This window comes from Muscardinus avellanarius (genome assembly GCF_963383645.1).
Source record: "Muscardinus avellanarius genome assembly, chromosome: 8".
Classification (NCBI taxonomy): Eukaryota; Metazoa; Chordata; class Mammalia; order Rodentia; family Gliridae; genus Muscardinus; species Muscardinus avellanarius.
In genome coordinates, this window is record NC_137794.1 from 4,639,914 (window position 1) to 4,662,385 (window position 22,472).

At 41.0% G+C, this 22,472-nt stretch overlaps 2 protein-coding genes across 4 annotated transcripts in view; one reads left to right on the plus strand and one right to left on the minus strand.

Moving 5' to 3' along the window:
* The window catches only part of SUPT3H (SPT3 homolog, SAGA and STAGA complex component), a gene marked incomplete at both ends in the record, with an annotated part of 388,363 nt that overhangs the window by 200,371 nt on the left and 165,520 nt on the right, over nt 1–22,472 (minus strand). For all 3 annotated transcript variants that reach the window (XM_080700358.1, XM_080700357.1, XM_080700356.1), the window contains one exon: nt 20,031–20,115. In XM_080700358.1, the coding sequence (XP_080556484.1) occupies nt 20,031–20,115 (85 nt within the window). The remainder of the gene's footprint in view (nt 1–20,030; nt 20,116–22,472) is intronic.
* Nucleotides 7,393–14,182, plus strand: LOC308266206 (deoxycytidine kinase-like; the record flags this gene model as incomplete). Its single annotated transcript, XM_080700278.1, is given in 3 exon segments — nt 7,393–7,680; nt 7,684–8,214; nt 14,009–14,182. Coding segments are annotated over 3 exon segments (993 nt in total).

A 22,472-nucleotide genomic window follows, 5' to 3' on the forward strand; every position in this document is an offset into this window, starting at 1 on the left:
GGTAAAGACTCAATAAAATACTACCAAATGGAATCCAGTAATATTCAAAAGAATCACACTCTACACACTAAGATGAAATTGTTTCAGGACTGCAAGAGATTTTCCATATCAGAAAACACCTGTAATCCCAGCACTTGGGAGGCTGGGACAGGAGGATGACAGGTTCCAAGTCAACCTCAGAGACTTGGCAAGGCTTTTTAGCAACTTAGGGAAACCCTGTTTCAAATAAAAAATAAAAATAGAGCTACAGTGTAGCTCGGAGGTAGAACATCCCAGGCTTCCATTCCAGTCCACGCCTCCCCCAAATAAAAAAGATTCAAGGAAAAAAAGAAATATATAGCCATAAATATATATCTATGATAATAAAGTAGATATTAAAATTTAGCAGTCTTCCTTAAAACTTTTTTTGTGTGTGTGTGTGGTACTGGGGATGGAACCCAGGGGCCTGCTATACTACCAGACTTATTTTATATTTTATTTGGAAACAGGGTCTCGCTAAGTTTCTGAAAGCCTCATTAAGCAGGCCTCATTAAATAGGCCATTCACAGAGCAACAAATTCAAGGCACTAAAAAACGTGCAGGTAAGTCCTCATGTGGAACTAATGGAGAAATGGAAATGAAGGCTGGCTTTGAACCTGTGTGATCCTCCTGCCTCAGCCTCCCAAGTACTGGGGTTACAAGCATGCGCCACCACGCCCAGGTCTTAAAACTTCTAAACTACATAAAAATATAAGTGAACTATTTATATATAGTAACGACTGATTAACACTTTTTTTTTTTAGATACTGGAGATTGAACCCAGGTGCATTCTACCTCCGAGCTACACCCCAGCCCGATATTTTATTCTTTATTCTGAAACAGGGTTTCACTAAGTTGCTCAGGGTGAAAGCCAGCCTGCGCTCCTCCTGTCTCAGCCTCCCGAGTTCTCGGATTGCAGGTGCGTGCCACTACGCCTGGCTTGATCACAGCATTCTAATGGAGAGGTTATTTCCAATAAACCAAAATACTTCAATTGGATAATAAAAACCACAAATAACATCTAACAGCAAAAATCGGTGATGCTTTAAATAGGCTGGTCACACAGCAACAAGTTCAAGAGGCTGAAAAAGTGCAGCTAAGTCCTCACATCGCACCCGCAGAGAAATGGAAACGGCGGGCGCGGCAGAGAGGTATCATGGCGTCCTCGGGCCATGCAAGGCGGGTGGAATGCCTACCAACTAATAAAGTAAGGAAAATAAAAACGGTTAGAATACGTCTAAAGATGGTATTTACGAACATGCTTTATGTTTTGCAGTTCCACTGGAGAATTTAGCAGAAAATAACAGGTGTTAAAAGAATTTCTACTAAAATACCAGCTGCTTAAAGTAGCAAAAAAAATCAGAATAGAAGGAAAGGGCCTTCCATAAGAAGTATCTGGGCACTTTATGATAATTCCGCAGACTGAAATAGGATGAAACAATGTGAAGTATAAACAGCAAGGAGCAGAAAAGTGCTTGGCACATGGGGGCATGATTCCAGCTCCGCGCCACCTTGACCGTTAGGAAGGAGAGAAGGGGAGGGTGGGAGAGACAGGAACAAATGGACACAAACTGTTTATACGATATAATCATTTCTTTAAAATGATAAACTTATGTGTGCACATGATGGTAAGAAGAAATGCCAAAGGGTGGTCTTCAAAAGAGCCATGATGACGACCTCAGAACAAATATCAGTCCAAACTGAATGATTCTCTTTTACTAATTTCCTGCATTTCTGCATATCACAATCAGCTGTACTTAGAGAACTGAAAAGAAAAGCTACTTTCACTCCTTAAGAAGCAGAATAAAAAGAGGGGGCAAGGTGGGGCGCGGTGGCGCACGCTTGTAATCTCAGCATTCGGGAGGCTGAGACAGGAGGATCGCGGTTTGCGGCCAGCCTCAGCTACTTAGTGAGGCCCTCCGCAACTTAGTGAGACCCTGGTTCAAAATAAAGACTAAAAAATAGGGCAGGGGGTGTAGCTCGGAGGCCAAATGCCCCTGGGTTCTACCCCCAGATCTACGAGAGAGAGAGGGGGGGGGGAAAGGGAGAGAGAGAGGAGTTGAGAAGGCAGGCACTGGGTAAGGAGCCCACGCAGAAAGAAAATACTCAAGATTTGAGCTGAACATTGGATTGACTAAAATAGATCAGGTAAAATTTAACTGTTTCGATGTCAGGTTTTTTGTCCCAGAACTCTTTTTCCCCATGACAGTCATTTACTTGTGCATTTGTCTGGATTCACACAACTCACACCCAGCAATTAGCAGGAGAGGTGAGGAAGCCACAGACGAAGCCTGCGCAGTAACAGCTGGTGAGGATTAAGGAAAACAGCCACAACGGATAACACAAGAGTGCGCAGCCGTGGGGCCGGTGGCACATGCCTGCAATTCAGGTACTCGGGAGGCTGAGAATAGAGGGGGATGGCAGGTTCAAGGCCAGCTGTGAACCTGCAATCCGCAACCTAGCTAGGACTTATTTCAAAGCAAAAAAATTAAAGGAGCTGGGGAAATAACCTAGAGGTAAGAGCCCTCTGGGTTCAACCCCCAGTAAAACACACACACACACACACACACACACACACACACACACACACACACACACGCACGCACACGGTGTAGGGATAGGCAGTGAGTACTGGTGTAGAACAAGTTATCTAGAAGACCTAGCTAGCTACAATAGTCTGCTACCCTACCAAGGTGGATGAAACAGCCCTGGATTAGAAGAATCTGAATCTGCCATCCGGGACTTTTCACAGGTAGAGAAGAAAAGTCAATGCATGGCTTCAAAGTTTTAAGATAGGCTGGCTCTCTTCATAGTGCCCAACACAGCTGGAGACTGTAAGTTGGAGCAAATGCTCTTACCATTCCCCAAGTCCCATGGCCCTTATGCATTAGACTAAATCTACTTTGCGTTTGGTCTCCAGCTGGAAGAACAAGGCCTGGCTGATGGTGCATCTGTCCACAATCTGGTTCAATAGTGAGACCTCCTACTGTTCAGAAAAAAAGGTTCCTTTCAAATATGACTCACTGGGCATGTACCTGGCTGCCGAAGAGCTCTAACAAGAAAGGATAGCCAAAGTCGAGTTGTTCATGCCTGCTAGCACTCCAATTAGGCGCGACTCATGAGTCAAGGAGCCATATTTATTTTCAACTCTTAATACTTAAAAAATGTGTTGCATAAGGCTCTAGCTATTATAGACAGGGAGTTCTCTGATGGATCACATCAAAGTAAATTGAAAATCTTCTCGAAAGGATTCACTATTCTAGATGTCACTGGGAGCATTCATGACCCAGGGGAGGTGGTCAGAGCATCACCATTGCTAGGAGCTTGGAGGCGGTTGCTAGCACCACGCATGGGTGACTCCCAGAGGTCCAAGTTCAGGGGAGGCGGGAACCGCAGGTATGGTAAACACAGGAAGACAACTAGACTTAAAAGAACCCGAAAATGTGACCGAGTTGTTGAAATCTCATGATATGACTTGAATGCACGAGCAAAGCAGGTGCTTTTTAGGATGGAATTGACTGCCGGAGCAGAGGCTGTCAACTCCCCCGGGGTGACAGCAGAATACTTCAGTTCTACGTACGCACAGGCCGCAAAGCAGTGGCCGGCTCTGAGGGGGCAGACTCCGGCTTCAAAAGCAGCTCTCCTGTCAGTGAAAGGCCACCTGGCATCTGAGAAGTCTCTGGGGAAATCTCCCATGGAAGGAAGAGTCAACCAACAGAGCATATCCCAGTGTCTTAATTTAAGAAGCTGCCGCATCATTCCAATGCTTAATTTAAAAATTCCCACGTTCTCCTAAAACTTGGCAACCACCACCGTGATCAGTCAGCGGCCGTCAGTATCAAGGAAAGACTCTTACCCAGGATTACAACTCCCTGAAGGCTCAGATGATTGCTAGCATTTTTAGTAATAAGGTATTCTATGCCCGTTCCTTTCTTGGACTTAATGTGACTGCACACTTAATAGGCTCCTATGGTTTGGAAATGGCTTGAGTATATCACACAAAAAGGAATATGTTGGACGATCAGTGCCCAGTATGGCGATGTTGAGGTGGTGAAATCTTCAAGAGTCGGGGCGTCTTGAGAAGTAATGTGGTCACCGAGGGCTCCACTGTCATAATGGATGAATGCAGTCTCCGAGTGGGCCATGCCCTGAGGGGTGAGACTGTTCCCTTGAGAATGGTGTTTCACCCAGCAATCTCACTGTGGGACTCACAGCACCTGTCCACCACAGCATGGAGGAAGGGAGATTTGTCTGCTCACGGTTCTGCAGGCTTCAGTCCATGTGAGGTCAGCTGAAGTCTGTGGAGCTCAGAGACTGGCAACAGGAAGATGAAAAAGAGTAGTAGGGGAGCATCTGTGCTCACATCAGGAGCCGAGGAAGAGAGAGAGCAAGGGGCTGGGGAGAGGGGGCTAGATAGTCCCCAAGGCCAAACCCCAGGACCCCTCCTCAGCAACCAAGATCTGGGGGACATTCTAACTCTGAACCCTAACAAACGGGTTGTTATATAAACAGCGAGCCCAGCCCACATCTTAGTTCTAGGCTCGGCACATGACTTGCACACACACTACTGGCACTTTGATGCCATCTGTCATGAGAACCTCACCAGGGCCAAGCAGATGCCAGTGCCAGTTCTTAACCTCCAGAACTGTGAGCTAACAAAACTCTTCTTTTAAAGAGCTCACTGAGTTGCAAAGAGCCTCGCTAAGCAACTGAGGCTGTCCTCACAGCCTCCGAATGCTGGGATTCCAAACCTGCGCCACTTGGCCCAGCTTATCAACAGGTCTTAGATGACAGGGTGTGTGGTCATCTCCATCTTTAAAAAGTATCCAGACTTGGCTATTTGTTATGGCAACAGAAAATGGACTAAAACAAGTATAAACCAATCTTTTATATGCCCTGAGAGACAAAAAAAGTCAATGCTACTTAAAGATATTCACTGTACTGTAGCGCCTTGAACTGAACCTGAAGTATTTCTGAGCTACGAGCTAAATATTCGTAGTGCAAAACTCTGCCAAGAATCCTGGCCATAGATGTAACTGCCCGCTCAACTCCACCATGTAGATTGCTTATAGACATCTCAACTTCAACACACTTGGTATGAAACACTTTTTTTTTTAACTATAAAACTGTCATTCATCTACCTTCTTGAGTAAAAATTCTATAAATCCTTCTTGATTTCTCCCTTTACCCTCATTTCTAACTTGTTTGCACCTCCTTTGGGGCCATCGTAAAAATCAAACCCCATTGGACCGCTGGTCCCCACCCCCACGCCCTGCACATGCGCAGAAGCACTGCCTGCGCTCCCTCCCTCTTCCAGTGGGTGGCGCTCCCCTTCACGAGCACAGGGGTCACCTCCTGAGGTCATCTAACTTTATTACCCTCCTTCCTTTTCCTGTATCATTTCCTTCTTATCCTATTTGTTGCACACCATAACATATGCACCATGAGAGCAGTGATTTTGTTTTACGTACCATCGTATATATGGCCCGAAAACGATACTTGGTGCATTTATCAATAGTTGTTTTATTATTATTATTATTTTTTATTTTTTTTTTTGCAGTACTGGGGATGGAACCAGGGACTTTCTACGTCTCCAGGCTACACCCCCAACCCTATTTTTGATTCTTTATATTGAAACTCACTGAGTTGCAAAGGGCCTCACTAAGTAGATGAGGCTGTCCTGGAACCGTAATCTTCCTGCCTCAGATTCCAAATGATGGGATTACAAGCCTGTGTGCCACCATGCCCACTTATCAACAGGTCTCAGACGACAGGGTGTCTGGTCATCTGTATCCAGCCTGAATCCCTCTCCTTATAACCCAGAAAGCAGGGTTTTCCCTCTGTCACATCTGCATCCACATCTATTTTGAACAGTTCTACCTTAAGAGTAGAAAAAAAAATCGCAGTAGTTGGAGAATATTTTACTCCTGGGCCTGCTAAAACATTAAACCAGAAACTATTCTAAAATAACTGCCTGCCTTAGCAATTTCAGCCAATTTTTGCACCTGGAACCAAAAGGGGGGTGGGGGGAGTGGGAATGACCCAAATGAACTTTCAGCTGTGTGTGAGCTATTGCCCTGCTTTTATTCTTATTTGGCCTTTTAAATGAAATAAGCAATCTAAACACAATGGAAGTCACTTTTCACTTGCAAATAAAGAGTGCATCTTCTACTTTCTCTCTCTCTCTCTCTCTCTCTCTCTCTCTCTCTCTCTCTCTCTCTCTCTCTGTACTAGGGATGGAATCCAGGGGCATTTTACCTCTGAGTTACACCCCCCCTCCCAGCCCTATTTTTTATTCTTTATTTTGGAACAGGGTCTCACTAAGTAGCTGAGGCTGTCTGCGAACCGCGATCCTCCTGTCTCAGCCTCCCAGGAGCTGGGATGAGGAGCGTGGCCCCCACGCCCGGCTCTGTGCATTCCTTGTAAGTGCCAGGAGGAATCAGTGTGATTGAAAATCTTACTCTGTCCTGCTCTGCAACAGGAAGACAGAAATATCTAATATTCCGAGGTATCTATACACTCATAAAAACCAAATATTTATGCACAACGTTTACTTCTGTTCCAATTTCTACTCAGGATGAATATATGTGGAATTCCCAAATTTCAACCCACCAAGAAAAACACTAGGTATTCCACATTCCCATCCACACCGACCTCCCTGTGCTTTATCTGGCGAGTCCCTTCTGGGCTTGTGTCACATGCTACGGATGGACTACAGAGTCTCAGCATCTCATTTCTAAGAACTTGGTTCATTCTTGTCTGAATCTGAACACTCTGAAAAAATAATCATTACTCAGTTGTTAATGAAATATATCCCAAAAGGGGTCAGGAGAAAAACATACAAAAAATTTTATCAAATGTTAATGAAAATTTCTACCCTTTCCTCTTATATTTTCCTACATTTCTCTATCCTTCCTTTTGCATTTACCCTGGTAACACGAATGAGAATTTCACTGGCCACTTTACCTCCTGAGTCTGTCTAGGACAGTGTCTGTCAGGTAACAGGTGATCAGTGAACACCTGATGGATGGATCCAGAAAAGATCATTCTTGCTTGTTTAGGGAAAAGATATTCTTGAATTATAAAAATAATAGTTTATGAGATAGGAATAAAATACAAATGTGTTAAAATTGTAACCATTATAAAAACACACCAATTACTATATTTACATGTAAAATATTTAGTTTTTAGATATGAGAACTCATTCCACGGAAAAATACGTTTGAATATTCAAACTTACTCTGAAGTTTGCAACAAGTCTCTTGAAAATGACATTAAGTCTTTGCAACTGACTTTGTAAGCCTACACATAAATTAAATGTTACAAATAAATTAAATGGGCCCAGCCCCGCGCGTCGGCCGCCCGAGGACCAGGATGGCCACCCCACCCAAGAGAAGCTGCCCTTCTCCGGCCAGCAGCTCAGAGGGGACTCACATCAAGAAAATCTCCATCGAGGGGAACATCACTGCAGGGAAGTCAACATTTGTGAATATCCTTAAACAAGTGTGTGAAGATTGGGAAGTGGTTCCTGAACCTGTTGCCAGATGGTGCAATGTTCAAAGGACTCAAGATGAATTTGAGGAACTGACAACATCTCAGAAAAGTGGTGGGAATGTTCTTCAGATGATGTATGAAAAACCTGAACGATGGTCTTTCACCTTCTAGTCATATGCCTGTCTCAGTCGAATAAGAGCTCAACTTGCCTCGCTCAGTGGGAAGCTCAAAGATGCGGAGAAGCCTGTATTATTTTTTGAACGATCTGTGTATAGTGACAGGTATATTTTTGCATCTGATTTGTATGAATCTGACTGCATGAATGAAACAGAGTGGACAATATATCAAGACTGGCATGACTGGATGAATGATCAGTTTGGCCAAAGACTTGAATTGGATGGGATCACTTATCTTAGAGCTACTCCAGAGAAATGCTTAAGTAGAATATATTTACGAGGAAGAAATGAAGAGCAAGACATTCCTCTTGAATATTTAGAGGAGCTTCGCTATAAACATGAAAGTTGGCTCCTGCACAGAACACTGAAAACCAACTTTGATTATCTACAAGAGGTGCCTGTCTTAACACTGCATGTTAATGAAGACTTGCATGAAAGTCTGGTTGAAAAGGTCAAAGAGTTTTTGAGTACTCTAATCTTTCCGAAGACTACAGACGGCCAAAATGTTTCCAGATCCTTCGGCCTTGTGTGTCTTCATAGCTCCATACTCATAAGACTTGCGTTTTGAACTATTTTTAATGAGTCCTATGTAAAACTTTATGCGCTCTCCTTTCTGTAGTTTAAAAAAAAAAAAACAAATACAAGTAATTATCTCTCACAGCAGGGAGTCTGGAGGTGGATGATTCCAGAATCAGCTTAGTAGTAAACTACATAATAAAGACCCAGGCTTCTCCTGTCTTTCCCCTCTGTTTCCTGGTACTTCTCACCTCAGGGGTGACCAGTTTCTTAACTAGAAACATAATTATGTTACATGGTAAATGGTGTGTGTCCTGTGTACATTTGTGTACCTATTTATAATAAGTTGAAAAGTAGAATGTAAGAATTCCTAGAATTAGGATATGAAGTTTCTGTTTGTTTGTTTGTTTCTGTCAGTGCTGAGGTTTGAACTCAGGGCCTCGTGCTTGTTAGGCAAGTGGTCCACCACTGAGCCCCATCCTAATTCCTCAAGTTTTATGTTGAATGTTTTTGATCAAGTACTTCCCCTTCCACTCTAATTTATGTTGAAGATAAGACCAGGCTTGCTATTTAATCACTTCGTTGATATTTATTTGTGTCTTTAACACATTTATGGAGGAGCAGGTTACACTCTGTCCCAGTCTGTTGATGGCATGACCTGTCACTCATATATATGTATATACCATTTAATCTTAACTTTGTTTCTTCGTCTACATATGGGAGATACTTTCATCCTTTTACGTGGGATTTTGGAGGATTGAGGAGAAAATTGTTCTATATTTAAAGGTAGCTGAAGCCGGGCATGGTGGTGCACACATGTAATCCCACTACTTGGGAGACTGAGACAGAAGAATCATAGGTTCGATGTCAGCCTCAGCAGCTTAGGAAGATCCTATTTCGTAAATATATTCTACTTAGGAAGAGAACAAAAAAATAAGTAAAAAGGGCTGAGAATGTAGCTTAGAGGTAAAATAACCCTAGGTTCTATTCACAGTACCACAAAAGAAAATTAAAAGGTAGATGAAAAGTTATTACCTGAGTATAAAAATTTAGTTTACAGGGAGTTTAACTAGGAGTTTAATTCAGATAGTGTTTTGGAAGGGAATAGTCTTATTATTTGTAATATGAATATCACAAATATAAGAATATTACAAATTGTAATTTGTAATATATAAGTAATATATTCTTATATTACTATATTATTTAAGATTGTCCGAAATCACATGAGGCAGAAGTATATGTTTCCTTAAATTTCTCTTCATGTTTTACTTTTTGTGTGTGGTTCTGGGAATTGAACCTAGGGCCTTGAACACAGTAGGCAAGAGCTCTACCACTGGGTTATAGTCCCAGACCTCTTCATTTTTATAGGAAATGTTAGTGGAACAAGTGAGTGACAAGGTTTTATTTTCCATCCTTGCACTGGGAATGAGCAGACTTTCTTTAACTGTATATTTGGTAAGAATTCAAAAGAGAAGCCGGGCGTGGTGGGGCACGCTTGTCATCCCAGCATTCGGGAGGCTGAGACCAGAGGATCACGGTTCGCGGACAGCCTCAGCTCCTTAGTGAGGCCCTTTGCAACTCAGTGAGACCCTGTTTCAAAATAAAAAGACCAAAAAATAGGACTGGGGATGTAGCTCAGGGAGAATGTCTCTGAGTTCCATCCTCGGTATTTAAAAAAAAAAAAAAAATTCAAAAGAGAAGCTGAGGCCAAAGTGGGATATTAGCAGTTAAGACTCTCCCCTTATTTCTTGCCTCATTCTGCTTTGCTTACTGTCTGGATTAACTAAGCAGTCTGCTAACTTAAAATTTAAATGAAAGTCCACATTTTGACTTTGAGAACATGTGGTCACTCTATGCTTCATAGTGTACTTTGCTTGGTAGGATTTTGCCTTAAGTTTTCCCCATCTTTCAGAGAAATTACTGCTAAAAATTATCTTGCATTATATGTAATTTATCATGAAAGCATTATCACTTTTTACTGAGCTAGGAAATAAAATTAACATACAGGGAGTCTGAATGCTCACTTACCTCCATATTATATACATGGATAGTTATTATGCTTGGATTAATCTTAGGTCTGATATAATTAAAGTACCTTTTTTGCTTTTAAGATGTGTAATATTTTTTCTATGTAATTAACCTTTCTATTTACATTTTAGAAATTTTTTATTTTTTGAAACGAGAGCATTACTTTCATTCTGAAACTAAATCTCCTTTCTAAAATGTCAACTTTTGCTTTTGTTATTAAAAATGAAAATTTTGTGGTTAATCAGTCCTTATGCACCGATCTTTGAAAAGGGGACTTGATTTCAAATGTGACAACCATAAATAAATTGTCTCATTATATGTATGAGCTTTTTGGTTTTTGTTTGGTGCAAATGAATTTGTGTACTTTAATATTTGTCAATAAATAAATTTAAATCTCAAAAAAAAGAAATTAAATGTCCAATTTTAGTAAAAATCTTTCATTTTACTCCATTCTCACGAAATATACAAAAAAATTAAATAGCTTTCATTCTGTGTATCAGTCATCCACATTTCAAAATAATTAAATTCAAAATAATTAAAGAGATTTCATTCTATGTATCTGTACGAGTCATCTGTATCTCTGACATCATAACTGCTTGCTACATAAATCTTTTTTTCAAATTACATAATACGTATTTTTACTTAACTGCAAATTATCTGATACTAATCTAGATGTCCAAATTTTATCACTACAAAATTGCTTTTTTATCACTCTTAGGAACCCACAGGATATGGTAAACATAACATCACAAAGTCTCTGATTTCATAAGTTACAAAAAATTCAACCTTGTTTCATTCCTGGTCAGTGAGTCACTTCAGATCTTTAATGCTTGCCAGATACAAGTGGTTCTGTTATCTCTATAGCTCCGTGATCAAACTCTCATAAACAAAACGATCTATTTGGACTTGGGACTTGAAGGAATTGTGCACATGGTAGCTCATACCTATAATCCCAGAATTTGGGAGGCTGAGGCAGGAGGATTGCATGTATGAGGACAGCCTCGGCAAGGAGTGAGACTCTTGGCAACCTAGCAAGGACCATTTCAAAACAAAAAATAAACAAAGGAGGGTCTGGAGGTGTCCTGACATTGTAGAAATAGACTGTCCCGGGTTGGAGCCCCAGTAACCGCTTACACACAAAAATCTTTTAAATTCCTTCTACCTCTAAACCTCTATGCTCGTTCAGAGTTTGACAAAATTCAAACTCGGCATTCAGCCTCAGAAACTGGGCCGTATTAATGTCATTAAAGTGACTAGAAAAAGAGTACATCACTGTCGTAGAAATAAAAAAAAAAACGACTGGCCTGTGAACAGGTGCGCTTCTAAAAGTATGCTGAGTATCAATCTATCTTCATAGCTATTAATAACTAAAATTTAATATGTTAAGATATCAGGAATAGTGAACACTAGGTGTCAGTGTAAGAAATGGAAAAATACTTTCAAAAACCTGTTATTTCCAATCAGGTGTACAACAACAACAAAAAATATCAAAAGCAGCTGTGACCAAATTTACTTATGATTGCATAATTCAGTTAACAAGCCAATCTTTCTTTCAAACAAAAATTCCTGTTCCAAACCCGTTAAGTTGAAAATCAGATTAAGCTGATTGTTCGAAGTTACAGGTCTTTTGTGATCTTAGTTCTATAAATCACAGCGATGTTTTTACTTCTAGGAATATGTACTTTGAAGCCAATTTTACCTTTAAGACAATATCGTTTAAAGAATGGTGTTAAATCCAGATATAAGTCTGGAAGTATTAAACTTTGTGAGTTTAGTTGGCGAAAAAAAAAATGTGTTTCAAAATAATAATACCGGGTGGTCAGAAAGGCTCTAGGTGTAAAGTGAGGCAGTGGAGCGGTCGGCGAGGCCCCGGGCTCGGTCCCCAGCACCACAAAATCGAAACAAAATGGCACCCAATTGTAAGCGTGTTACTGCACAGAAGTTTCCCTCAGAGGGATACAGCAAGTACTGCATATGCATACATGTATGAATTAATCAAGTGCTGTGTGCACGTGTGAACATATTGTGTACATGCATGAACATATCAACTGCTGTATGCATGTATGAATATATCAAGTGCTATATGTATGAACAAATCAAGTGCTGATACATGTATGAACGTATCAAGTACTGCATGCATGTAGGAATCAAGTACATATGAAGGAATGAAGGGCTGTCTGCACGCATGAACCTACACGTGCTGTGGACATGTGTACATGTGTACATGTATCGAGTGATGTGTGCGTGTATGAACGAATCAAGTGTTTGGTGCATCTATGGATGAATCAGGAGCTATGTGCATGTATGTATGAATCACCAATCACAGCATTAAAATAAGTCTGACATAAAGGTCAAAATATTAAAATTAAATTGCTCAAAAGGTTAACTCAGGACAAAAAAAAACAGCTCAGAAACTTTGGAAATATGACCGATTCTCCCCATATTCTGGCACCTAAAGATTATTTCTAAATTATGAGTGCTAATAGTAACACTAAAAATGCCATATACTAGCCAATATTGAAGTAAAAAATTCCTCTGTATAGAGATTTCAAAGTAAAAAAAAAAATTTTTTTTTTTTTTTTTGGTGGTACTGGGGATGGAACCCTTCTACCTCCGGGATACACTCCCAGACCTACTTTATATTTTTATTTGGAAACAGGGTCTCTAAAGCCAGCGAAGGCCTTCGAACCTGCCAACCTGTGTGATCCTCCTGTCTCCGCCTCCCAAGTAGGGGGATTACAAGCATGTGCCACCATGCCTGGCCAAAATAAAAACTTTTAAACAACAGGATGTTGTTGTTGTTGTTGTTGTTGTTGTTGTTGTTGTTGTTATTATTATTATTATTATTATTATTATTATTATTTGAAGTACTAGGGATGGAACCTAGGTGCATTCTACTTCCGAGATATAACTCCAACCCTATTTTTTATTCTTTAGTTTGAAACAGGGTCTCACTAAGTTGCAGAGGGCCTCATTAAGTATCTGAGGCTGTCCGCGAACCCAGATTCTCCCGTCTCAGCCTCGCAAGTACTGGGATTACAAGCGTGCGCCACCAAGCCTGGCTTAAACAACATCTTATAGTGATAATGAATATTACAAATAATAAAATGAAGAGTTAATATCAAGGTGGTGCCTCAGATTTTATGAAGTCTATAACCTCATGCAGGCCTAATAGCAGTCACTTAATAAACCTATGCTCATTTTATTAACAGAAAGGTCGTTTGGTGGCATCTCTCCTGTATTTACAAACTCCTCCTTCCCTCCCTCCCTCTCTCTCTTCCACCTCTTGAAGCCCCTCATCACTTCGGATGGATGGATTCTTCCCATGCATGCTTTCAGCATGCTGGGAAACGTGTTCGCGCGTTTTTCTGAAAGCCATCGTGGTTGAACGAGAAGCAGAATAAGCAGAGGAGCCATCATGAAAACATACAAACCTCAGGCCTCAGCAATCAGCTAGGAGAGCGTGCAAGGTTGCTGGATAAAAACAAATGTGTTTAGCCGGGCGTGGGGGCGCACACTTGTAATCCCCGCGCTTGGGAGGCTGAGACCGGAGGATCGCACAGATTCGAAGCCAGCCTCAGCTACTGAGTGAGGCTCTCAGCAACTTAGTGAGACCCTGTTTCCAAATAAAATAGAAAATAGGTCTGGGAGTATAGCTAGGAGGTAGAAAGCCCCTGGGTTCCACCCCCAGTACCACCAAAAAGCAAGCAAACAAACAAACAAACAAACAAACAAACAAACGTGTTTTGTTAGCACTGTTCTTATTACACAAACAGCTCCAGGCCAATTTCAGTTATAAAACGAAAAGGCATGATGTACAGGGGAAAGCGATCCAGGCCTCTCCCCAGTACCAAATTGGGCTCCCACAGCGGGCCGTCCTGCGCCTGGGGGCTCTCCTCGAGGACGTGAGGCTCGAGGGGAACCGCCAGAACGGGACTAATGAAAATTGATGCACAGTAAATAACCTACACAGCTACCTAGGAGTTTTAAGGCATCTAAGAATCCTGGGATGAAAAGTAGATGTAGGAAAAATACAGACAGAACAGAGTCTGGTGTGATGTTCTGAAGCAGAAAAGTGGCCCCCGCTGTGCTGATGCCCACGGACTCGGCACACAGCACCCACTCTGTGCTGGCCTTGCCCTTCAAACTTGGTTTGTTACTCCAAGGGTCTCAGATTTATGATGAAAACTTCTGGCTGTCATTAAAGAACCAAGTCTCCACTGGCGAACTGTGGATCCATAGGAAGGCATTAACATATACACAAGGCCCAGGAGGCGGGTCACCTGCAATAGAGGCGTAAACAGGAACTCGGAGGGATTAAGGATGCGCCGGCCACTGTCCAGCTACCCAGCGATGAGGCCAAACCTGGAGCCCGGTGACATCTTCCCAAAGCCTTCTACTCCACCAGCGCTTCCCAGAGGAGGGCTCAGAAGCCCTGCGAGCACAGCAAAAGCAAGGTGGGGCCGCATTGAGAACAGTATTACCAGGTGAGACCATGCCAGGTCAGTCCACTGGAGATGTGTGGACAGCGCTGCCCTGTGTTTTTCTTCAACTCAGATGAATACCCACGGTCGCCAAGGCACAGCTGACAGCTATATGGCTACAAACTCATTTGTTTTTCGTGATTGAAGATTTTTTGGTTTATTTTGCAGGTCTAGGGAAGGAACTCAGGGGCGTTCGACCTCCAAGCTCCACTCCCTGCCCTATTTTTTATTCTTTATTTTGAAACAGGGTCTCACTGAGTTGCAAAGGGCCTCACTAAGTAGCTGAGGCTGGCCGCGAGAAATGATCCTCCTGTCTCAGCCTCCCAAATGCTAGGATTACAAGCATTTAATTAAAAAATTAAATTTAAAACTTAATTAAATTAAAAGTTAAAACAAGAATTTTTACATATACTGAACTCCTGAGTATGAAACTTGTATTTCAAAGAAGCTGAAGCTGAAACAAAAGAAGATAAAAAAAAGTTACGATAATTTTGCAAACTTAATAATGTCCTTCTTCACTTCAAATAAGCGGCATTGACAAGACAGCACTTGAAAAATCACATGCCCGGCACAGTGAGTGACAAGTGTACCAGCTGGCCTTGAGTTAATCCATCCTGGAAAGAGAGCATTACCGCCAAGGGCTGGCCCAGAGCAGCCTACACGTTATAGTCTAACTTAAAGTCAGTACTTTAACTTTAATAAGAGTTGAAATATATGCGTTTATGAGAACACTAGTTTATTAAGCACTGAACTAGGTTTTGTGTGTTTGTGTATGTGTGTGTGTGGTACTGGGGGTGGAACCCAGAGGTTTTCTACCTCTGGGCTATACGATCAGCCCTATTTTATATTTTATTTGGAAACAGGGTCTCACTAAGTTGCTGAGAGCCTCACTAAGTAGCTGAGGCTGGCTTCGAATCTGTGTGATCCTCCTGTCTCAGCCTCCCAAGTGCTGGGATTACAAGCGTGCTCCACCACGCCTGGCACTTTCTATTTATTTATTTATTTATTTGTTTGTTTGTTTGTTTGTACTGGGGGTGAAACCCAGGGGCTTTCTACCTTCAGGCTATACCCCCAGACCTATTTTTTATACTTATTTGGAAACAGAGTCTCACTAAGTTGCGGAGAGCCTCATTGAGTAGCTGAGGCTGGCTTCGAACCTGTGCGATCCTCCTGTCTCAGCCTCCCAAGCACAGGGATTACAAGCGTGCGCCACCACACCTGGCAGCACTGAATTAGTTTATTAAGCCTGAACAAACTAGCTTATTATTAAACATTCAGAGAGCAAAAATTGTAAAAGCAGAAGCCACTTTTTCTATCATGTAATAAAACCAAACTTCAGCCTCCATGTCACAGACCTGCTCTTCCCTCTCCACGGGGCTCACCCCGGCCGGGCCTCCTGGTCTCCTCTGAGGTGACATTACTTCTTTCTTGCCAGGCCAACACAGCCTCCTGAAACTGCGCTCTCTCAATTATTGGAAAACCTTTCTCACCCCGTGTCTCTACCAGAGCCTCAAATTCATGCCTGTGAAGCTGAAATTTCTCCTCTGAACCTGGTGTGCATCCAGAACTTTCTATTTCAATCTATGAAGCTGTCATTTTCCCAACTACCTAGGGATCATCATTCACCTGCTGTGCCTTCTCTTTTACCTGTTATAGAAATGAAGTCCTGCACCCAGAACACCCTCCATATTCTAAGCTCCACAACCTTTTTTTTAAAAAAAAAAAAAAAATCTAGGCTCCTTACACTTAGATCTTTTATTCAGGACAACTCAACTTAAAGCTAATCGTATCTCTTGCCTAAATATTGCAATATTGCTGTTCTTACTAGTGTCTCCAACACAGGCATCTTGAGTCACTTAGATAAAACAGCCCCGTTATTCTCTGCAACTCCTCACAATGTCCTTCTCTGGCAATTTTAATGCCCCCAGCTATCTGCACAATGACTCAGTTTTAAACTCAAAGGCCTTGAAAATCGGGTCCCAATCTTCTATATCATTCTTTTCTTCTAGTATCTATTTAGGAAGCATTGCTCATACTCTGATTAGAAACCCACAGGGCTTGATCAGAAGCAATTTCATATAAACCTTTAATGGCTACATTTCTTTTCTTGGCATAAAACGTAAGAGCTGTCCAATTTATCTGACATTTCAAAACAGGCATTCTACTCTTGACGACATTATCCGAATTCCTTCTGACATCCAAACATAACTTTAGTTATTAATGGTTACTAAGTTCCTTGTATGAAAGTACAAAGAACCAAAACCAAGAAAAAAAAAAATTGGTTTTGAAACTCAAGCATAAATAAAGGAATAATTTGTTAATTACATTCCCTCTTTTGAAAAATAGTCATTGAGTCTACTGGCGTGCACAAATGACTTTCTTCTTCCCTTACATGAAACTTTGCTTGCTTAACTAACATTTTCAAAAAGTAAAAAATAGGTATGTTGGAAATAAAAAAGCAGATTTTAGTATTTTCTTTTTTGCTACAAAGAAATTGAAAACACAATCACCTAATCTGACCTTCTTTTTTTTTTTTTTTTGCAGAGCCAGAAGTTAATCCAGGAGTCTCCACCACTAAGCCACAACCTCAGCCTTTAAGTTTTTAATTCTGACACAGGGTTCTACCAGGTTCCCTAGGGTGGGCTTGAACTGGCAATTCTGCCACAGCCGCCCAAGTAGCTGAGATTACGGACATCTGCCAGCACACGAGGCCTGATATCCGATTTTTATGAAAGTGCAATGACCTTATTTTAGATCCAACATGATAGAAAATACTCAAGTTATTAGTGAAAGAATATTTATGTAGTAATTTGCTAATAGAAAAATAATAAACATAAAAATTGAGTACCCAGTAAACATAAGGCATCCATAGCAGCCTTATATTCATCAATAAAATCAAATGCTTGCCTATTTAAAAAATGTGTATATATATATATATATATATATATATATATATATATATATATATGATACCCATATATGTAATTGAAAAGAATAAAATTGAGACATTTGTGGTGGAAATAAAGTTTAATTTTAAAAAGAGATTTAAATACAAAGGGTGCAACACAGTTTGTAATGGCTGCATAACAGTCATTCTTTCTGATGGAAACAGCTTGTCAGTTTTGAGGATTTATATTGCTATTCATGTTTAGCAATTTGAACATACATCTATTTGTGTTTATACTACTAAAGAATTGCTCAGCTTTTTTCTCTTCTTTTCTTTTCTTTTTTTTTTTTTTTTGGAAGGAGGGGTACTAGGAATTGAACCCAAGGGCATCCTACTGCCAAGCTATATACCAACCCTTTTTATTCTTTTTTTTAAACAGGGTTTCAGCTGGGCGTGGTGGCTCACGCTTGTCATCCCAGTATTGGGGAGGCTGAGAACAGAGGACCATGGTTCACGGACATCCTCAGCTACTTAGTGAGGCCCTTTGCAACTCAGTGAGACCTGGTTTCAAAATAAAGAATAAAAAACAGGGCTGGGGGTGTAGTTTGAAGGTAGAATTCCCCTGAGTTCTATCCCCAGTACCACCAAAAAAACAAAAACAAAACAAAACAAAAACAGGGTTTCACTAGGTCGCTAAGAGTCTCACTACCCCGCTGAGACGGTTCTTGTTCTTGAACCTGGAATCCTCCTGTCTCAGCCTCCTAAGTACTGGGATTACAGTCCCAGCTTTGATTAGCTCTTTGAATCTGCAAATTATGCGTTTCACTAAACTTTACAGTCATTCTATAATCACAAAGAAAGACAAGTACAGAAAGACAAGAAGATTAGATACGAAGAAATTTTAAAAGCATTTTTTTTGCCTCTGGAAGGAAAATGCTAAGGCCCTCCTAATAGACAGAAGGGTAGTCTGGAACACATGAAAAGAAAGCCCTGCCTCTCAAAACGATTCGAACTCTAAAGATACAGTTCTCCCATATTAAATGATAAATCAACTCGAGCAATCACAACAACCACGCCGACAAACTTTGTTCTGGGTAGGTAAGTTCATATCGATGTCTATGTAGAAAAATAAACAAGTAGCCACCCCTCATCTGTGGGACTCATTCCAAGATGCCAGGTGAAAGCTTAAAATAGCCGGGTGCTGCAGTGTATACACACTAGGCTTTTCCTATACAAACATACCACTGTTAAACTTCAATTTATAAATTAGGCACAATAAGAGGTTGGGAACTGAAAAAACAGAAAACTCACAATACACCGTTAGAAGAAAAAAGGTCCACCAAGTGTTGTGTGCACGGATGTCACTACCATTCTGATTTGCATTATGATGTGGGACTATAAATAAATGTATATGGAAGCCAGGCGTGGCAGTGCACGCTTGTAATCCCAGTACTTGGGAGGCTGAGAGGATCACGGTTCGCAGACAGCCTCAGCTACTTAGTGAGGTCCTTTGCAATTCAGTGAGACTCTTTTATTTTTTATTAAGAATAAAAAATAGGGCTGGGGGTGTAGCTCGGAGGTAGAATGCCCCTGGGTGCCATCCCCAGTACCATAAAAAATATGTATGTATGCATGTTTGCGTGTATGTATATACGTAAATGTGGCCCCTCTCTCAAAATAGATTACTTAAACACAGCACCGAAGAGCCCCAACAGTCGGGCTGAGGACGAAGGATCGGGCACCAGGGAGCAGGAGTCTGTGGGTAGAAGTTTTCTAGTGTCAACTATCTCCAAAATACACTATCAAACATGTAAACAACGCCACGCTAGCACGTGTAGACAAAGAAATCGGAGTGTAGAAAACGAAATCATAAATGGATCCCCCCACACGGACAACTTGGTTATACAATCAAGACTGTGCGGTGCAGTCGCACTGGGCCAGGGTTGGGTCCTGGTGTCAGCTGTCTCCTTAAGATGCCGGGAAAACAGGAAGCTGGAGGGAACTTGGGGATACTGTGTGCAGTGTGTGACGTTTTTCTATACATCAAAAATTCAAAATTAAGTTTAAAAAATCATTTTAGAAACTGTAGTGATAAAGTCACAGAAAGCCTATCAGTTGGTGGGGAGAGCCGGAGGGCAGGGGTAAAAAGGCCTGACTGCCCAGGGGAATGAGGGAGTGTTTTCAGCTGGTGGGAAAGTCCTATTTCACACTGGTTTGGGTCGTTACATGCAAATGTGCCACTGTTGGAACTCATCAGATTAGGCACTGAGCTTCCAAATACTGCCACACATGTAAATTATATCTCATTAAAGATGACGAAAAAGAATTTCAGATAGATGAAAAAAAATTTTTTTTAAAATGTTGCAATCCCAAATACAAGCAGTAATGTACAGAAGATATAGCAAATGAGATTATACGTGCTCTTACCAGATTAATTAGCTGAGTGTGGACCACATCTTCTACCAAAATTGCTGTTTCATAAAGGGGCCTCCTGGCATCGCCTAAAGAAAACCTGTGAAAATAAATAAACGACTTAACTAATGAATTAACAAGAAAATCTATATTAAGGAGCATAAAGTAAGGAAGGAAAAAAAGGGAAAACCTTACATTACAATAATCAGCTTAATAAAGAAGCTATAAACAAGCATGGTGGCACATGCCTGCAATCCCAGAACCTGGCTGTCTCAGACAGGAGGATCACAGATTTGCGGTGAGCCTCAGCGACTTAGACCCCTAGCAACTTAGGACACTCTCTTTCAAAACAAAAGATAAGAAAGGCTGATGCTGTATCTTGGAGGTAGAATACCCTTGGGTTCGACTCTCAACACAAATAAATAAATAAATAAATAAATAAATAAATAAATAAATAAATCTACGAACTGTTCTGTCAAATACATGTCGAGCTTTACAAAAGTTTACCAAGGAAAACTAGCAAAGCTTTACCAAAGAAAACTACAATATGCGTCAAGACGCAAACTGCTAGCAACTACCTCATAACATCAACCGAAAAACCACACAGAAAAATTTGTGTTTACAAATGACACGACCTTAAACATACAAAATTCCAAAGTGTTTTTTGACAAAATAATTTGTTACTTAGTAAGCAGATTCAGCAAAGTTAAGGGGTATCAAACCAGCATGCAAAATAAGTGGTATTACAGTCCTTTAGCAATACAAAACTAAAAAAAAAAAAAAAAAAAAAATTAAGAAAACACTTCTAACACAACATTAAATCAACAAAATAATATTTAGTAATAAACTTAACAATGCAAGTAAAAAACATGTGCACTGAAAAGTATAAAAGACTGGTAAATTGCCGGGCGTGGTGGCGCACGCTTGTAATCCCCGCGCTTGGGAGGCAGAGACAGGAGGATCGCGCAGGTTCGAAGCCAGCTGCGCGCGCTGGCTTATGAGACCCTGTTTCCAAATAAAAATGTAAAAATAGGTCTGGGAGTGTAGCCCGGAGGTAGAAGGGCTTCCAGGAATCTCAGTACCACCAAAAAAAAAAAAAGACTGGTAAAAAAAACTTAAAGATAACCTAGAAAATGAAAAGTAAATATAAGGATGATCTCTGAGCCAATGATACCAGTGAAACCAGAGGTCCACGAGCCAAAGAGTGAGGTTGAACCCTCGCTGCACCATCTGTGTAAGACTTTGCACCATATATTATACTGGATTACACTTTAAGAAGTTTTACTTCTTAAAGTAAAACTATAGAACTCTTAGAAGAAACGAGAGGGGAAAATTTTCACCACTTTGGTTTTGGCAATTCTTCCCCCCATCTTCATAAAGTATTGACAAGAACCAAAATATATATGAATTAGACTCCCCAAATAAAAGCCTTTTGTTTATCAAAGGACACTGTTAATTATGTGAAAAGACAACCTCCACGATGAAAGAAAATATTTACAAATCGTGCATCAGATTATTATCCAGAATTATAATAAAAAGTCCTAAATGCAACAAAAACAATTTTGAAATGGGCAATAGGCTTGCATATATATTTTCCCAAAGAAGACATCCAGATGGCCTGTAACACTTGAAGAGGCGCTGGATATCATCACTTAGGGAAAGGAACCAACACACAATGAGATACCTCCTTAAGCCAATAAGAACGGCTAAAGTTAAGCCGGGCGTGGTGGGCACGCTTGTAATCCCCGCGCTTGGGAGGCTGAGACAGGAGGATCGCACGGGTTCGAAGCCAGCCTCCGCTACTTAGTGAGGCTCTCAGCAACCTAGTGAGACCCTGTTTCCAAATAAAAATAAAATAGGGCTGGATGGTATAGCTCTGAGGTAGAATGCCCCTCAGTTCAATTCCCAGTAGCGCGCGCTCACACACACACACACACACACACACACACACACACACACACACAGAGTACCCAAGCAAAAGAGAAAAATAAGTCAGATATTCCCAAAACATAAAAACATTTTTCGTAAATATACACTGAATATGTCTATAGTCATAGTGTACTCAAAAAACCCCCACAAAACCCCATTTCTGTAGTTTCAACACCACTTTTTAAAAAAGAATTCAAAACATTTGAAAAGAACAAAAGAGAAAAATCTGTATATATATCCTACCTTACTCTATGTTAAGGCCCTATTTGCCATATTTGGTTAATAATCTACGCAAGATGTTCCCGAAATACGGTCATAGCCTTTTAATCTGTCTAAATTCCAGAGCACCACTTGGTTTGCCAAACCTGGTGTCAAGCTCCGGACCCTGCACGTTTGCATCGGAGGCGTCCAGACACCTGGCCTCCCCTGCTCACTTAACGTCAGCTGGAAAGGCAGCAGCGCAGACCACAGGGGCGAAGAAATACCTCACAGCCAGCGCGTGCACTGCGTGTATATTTATTTCTTCTC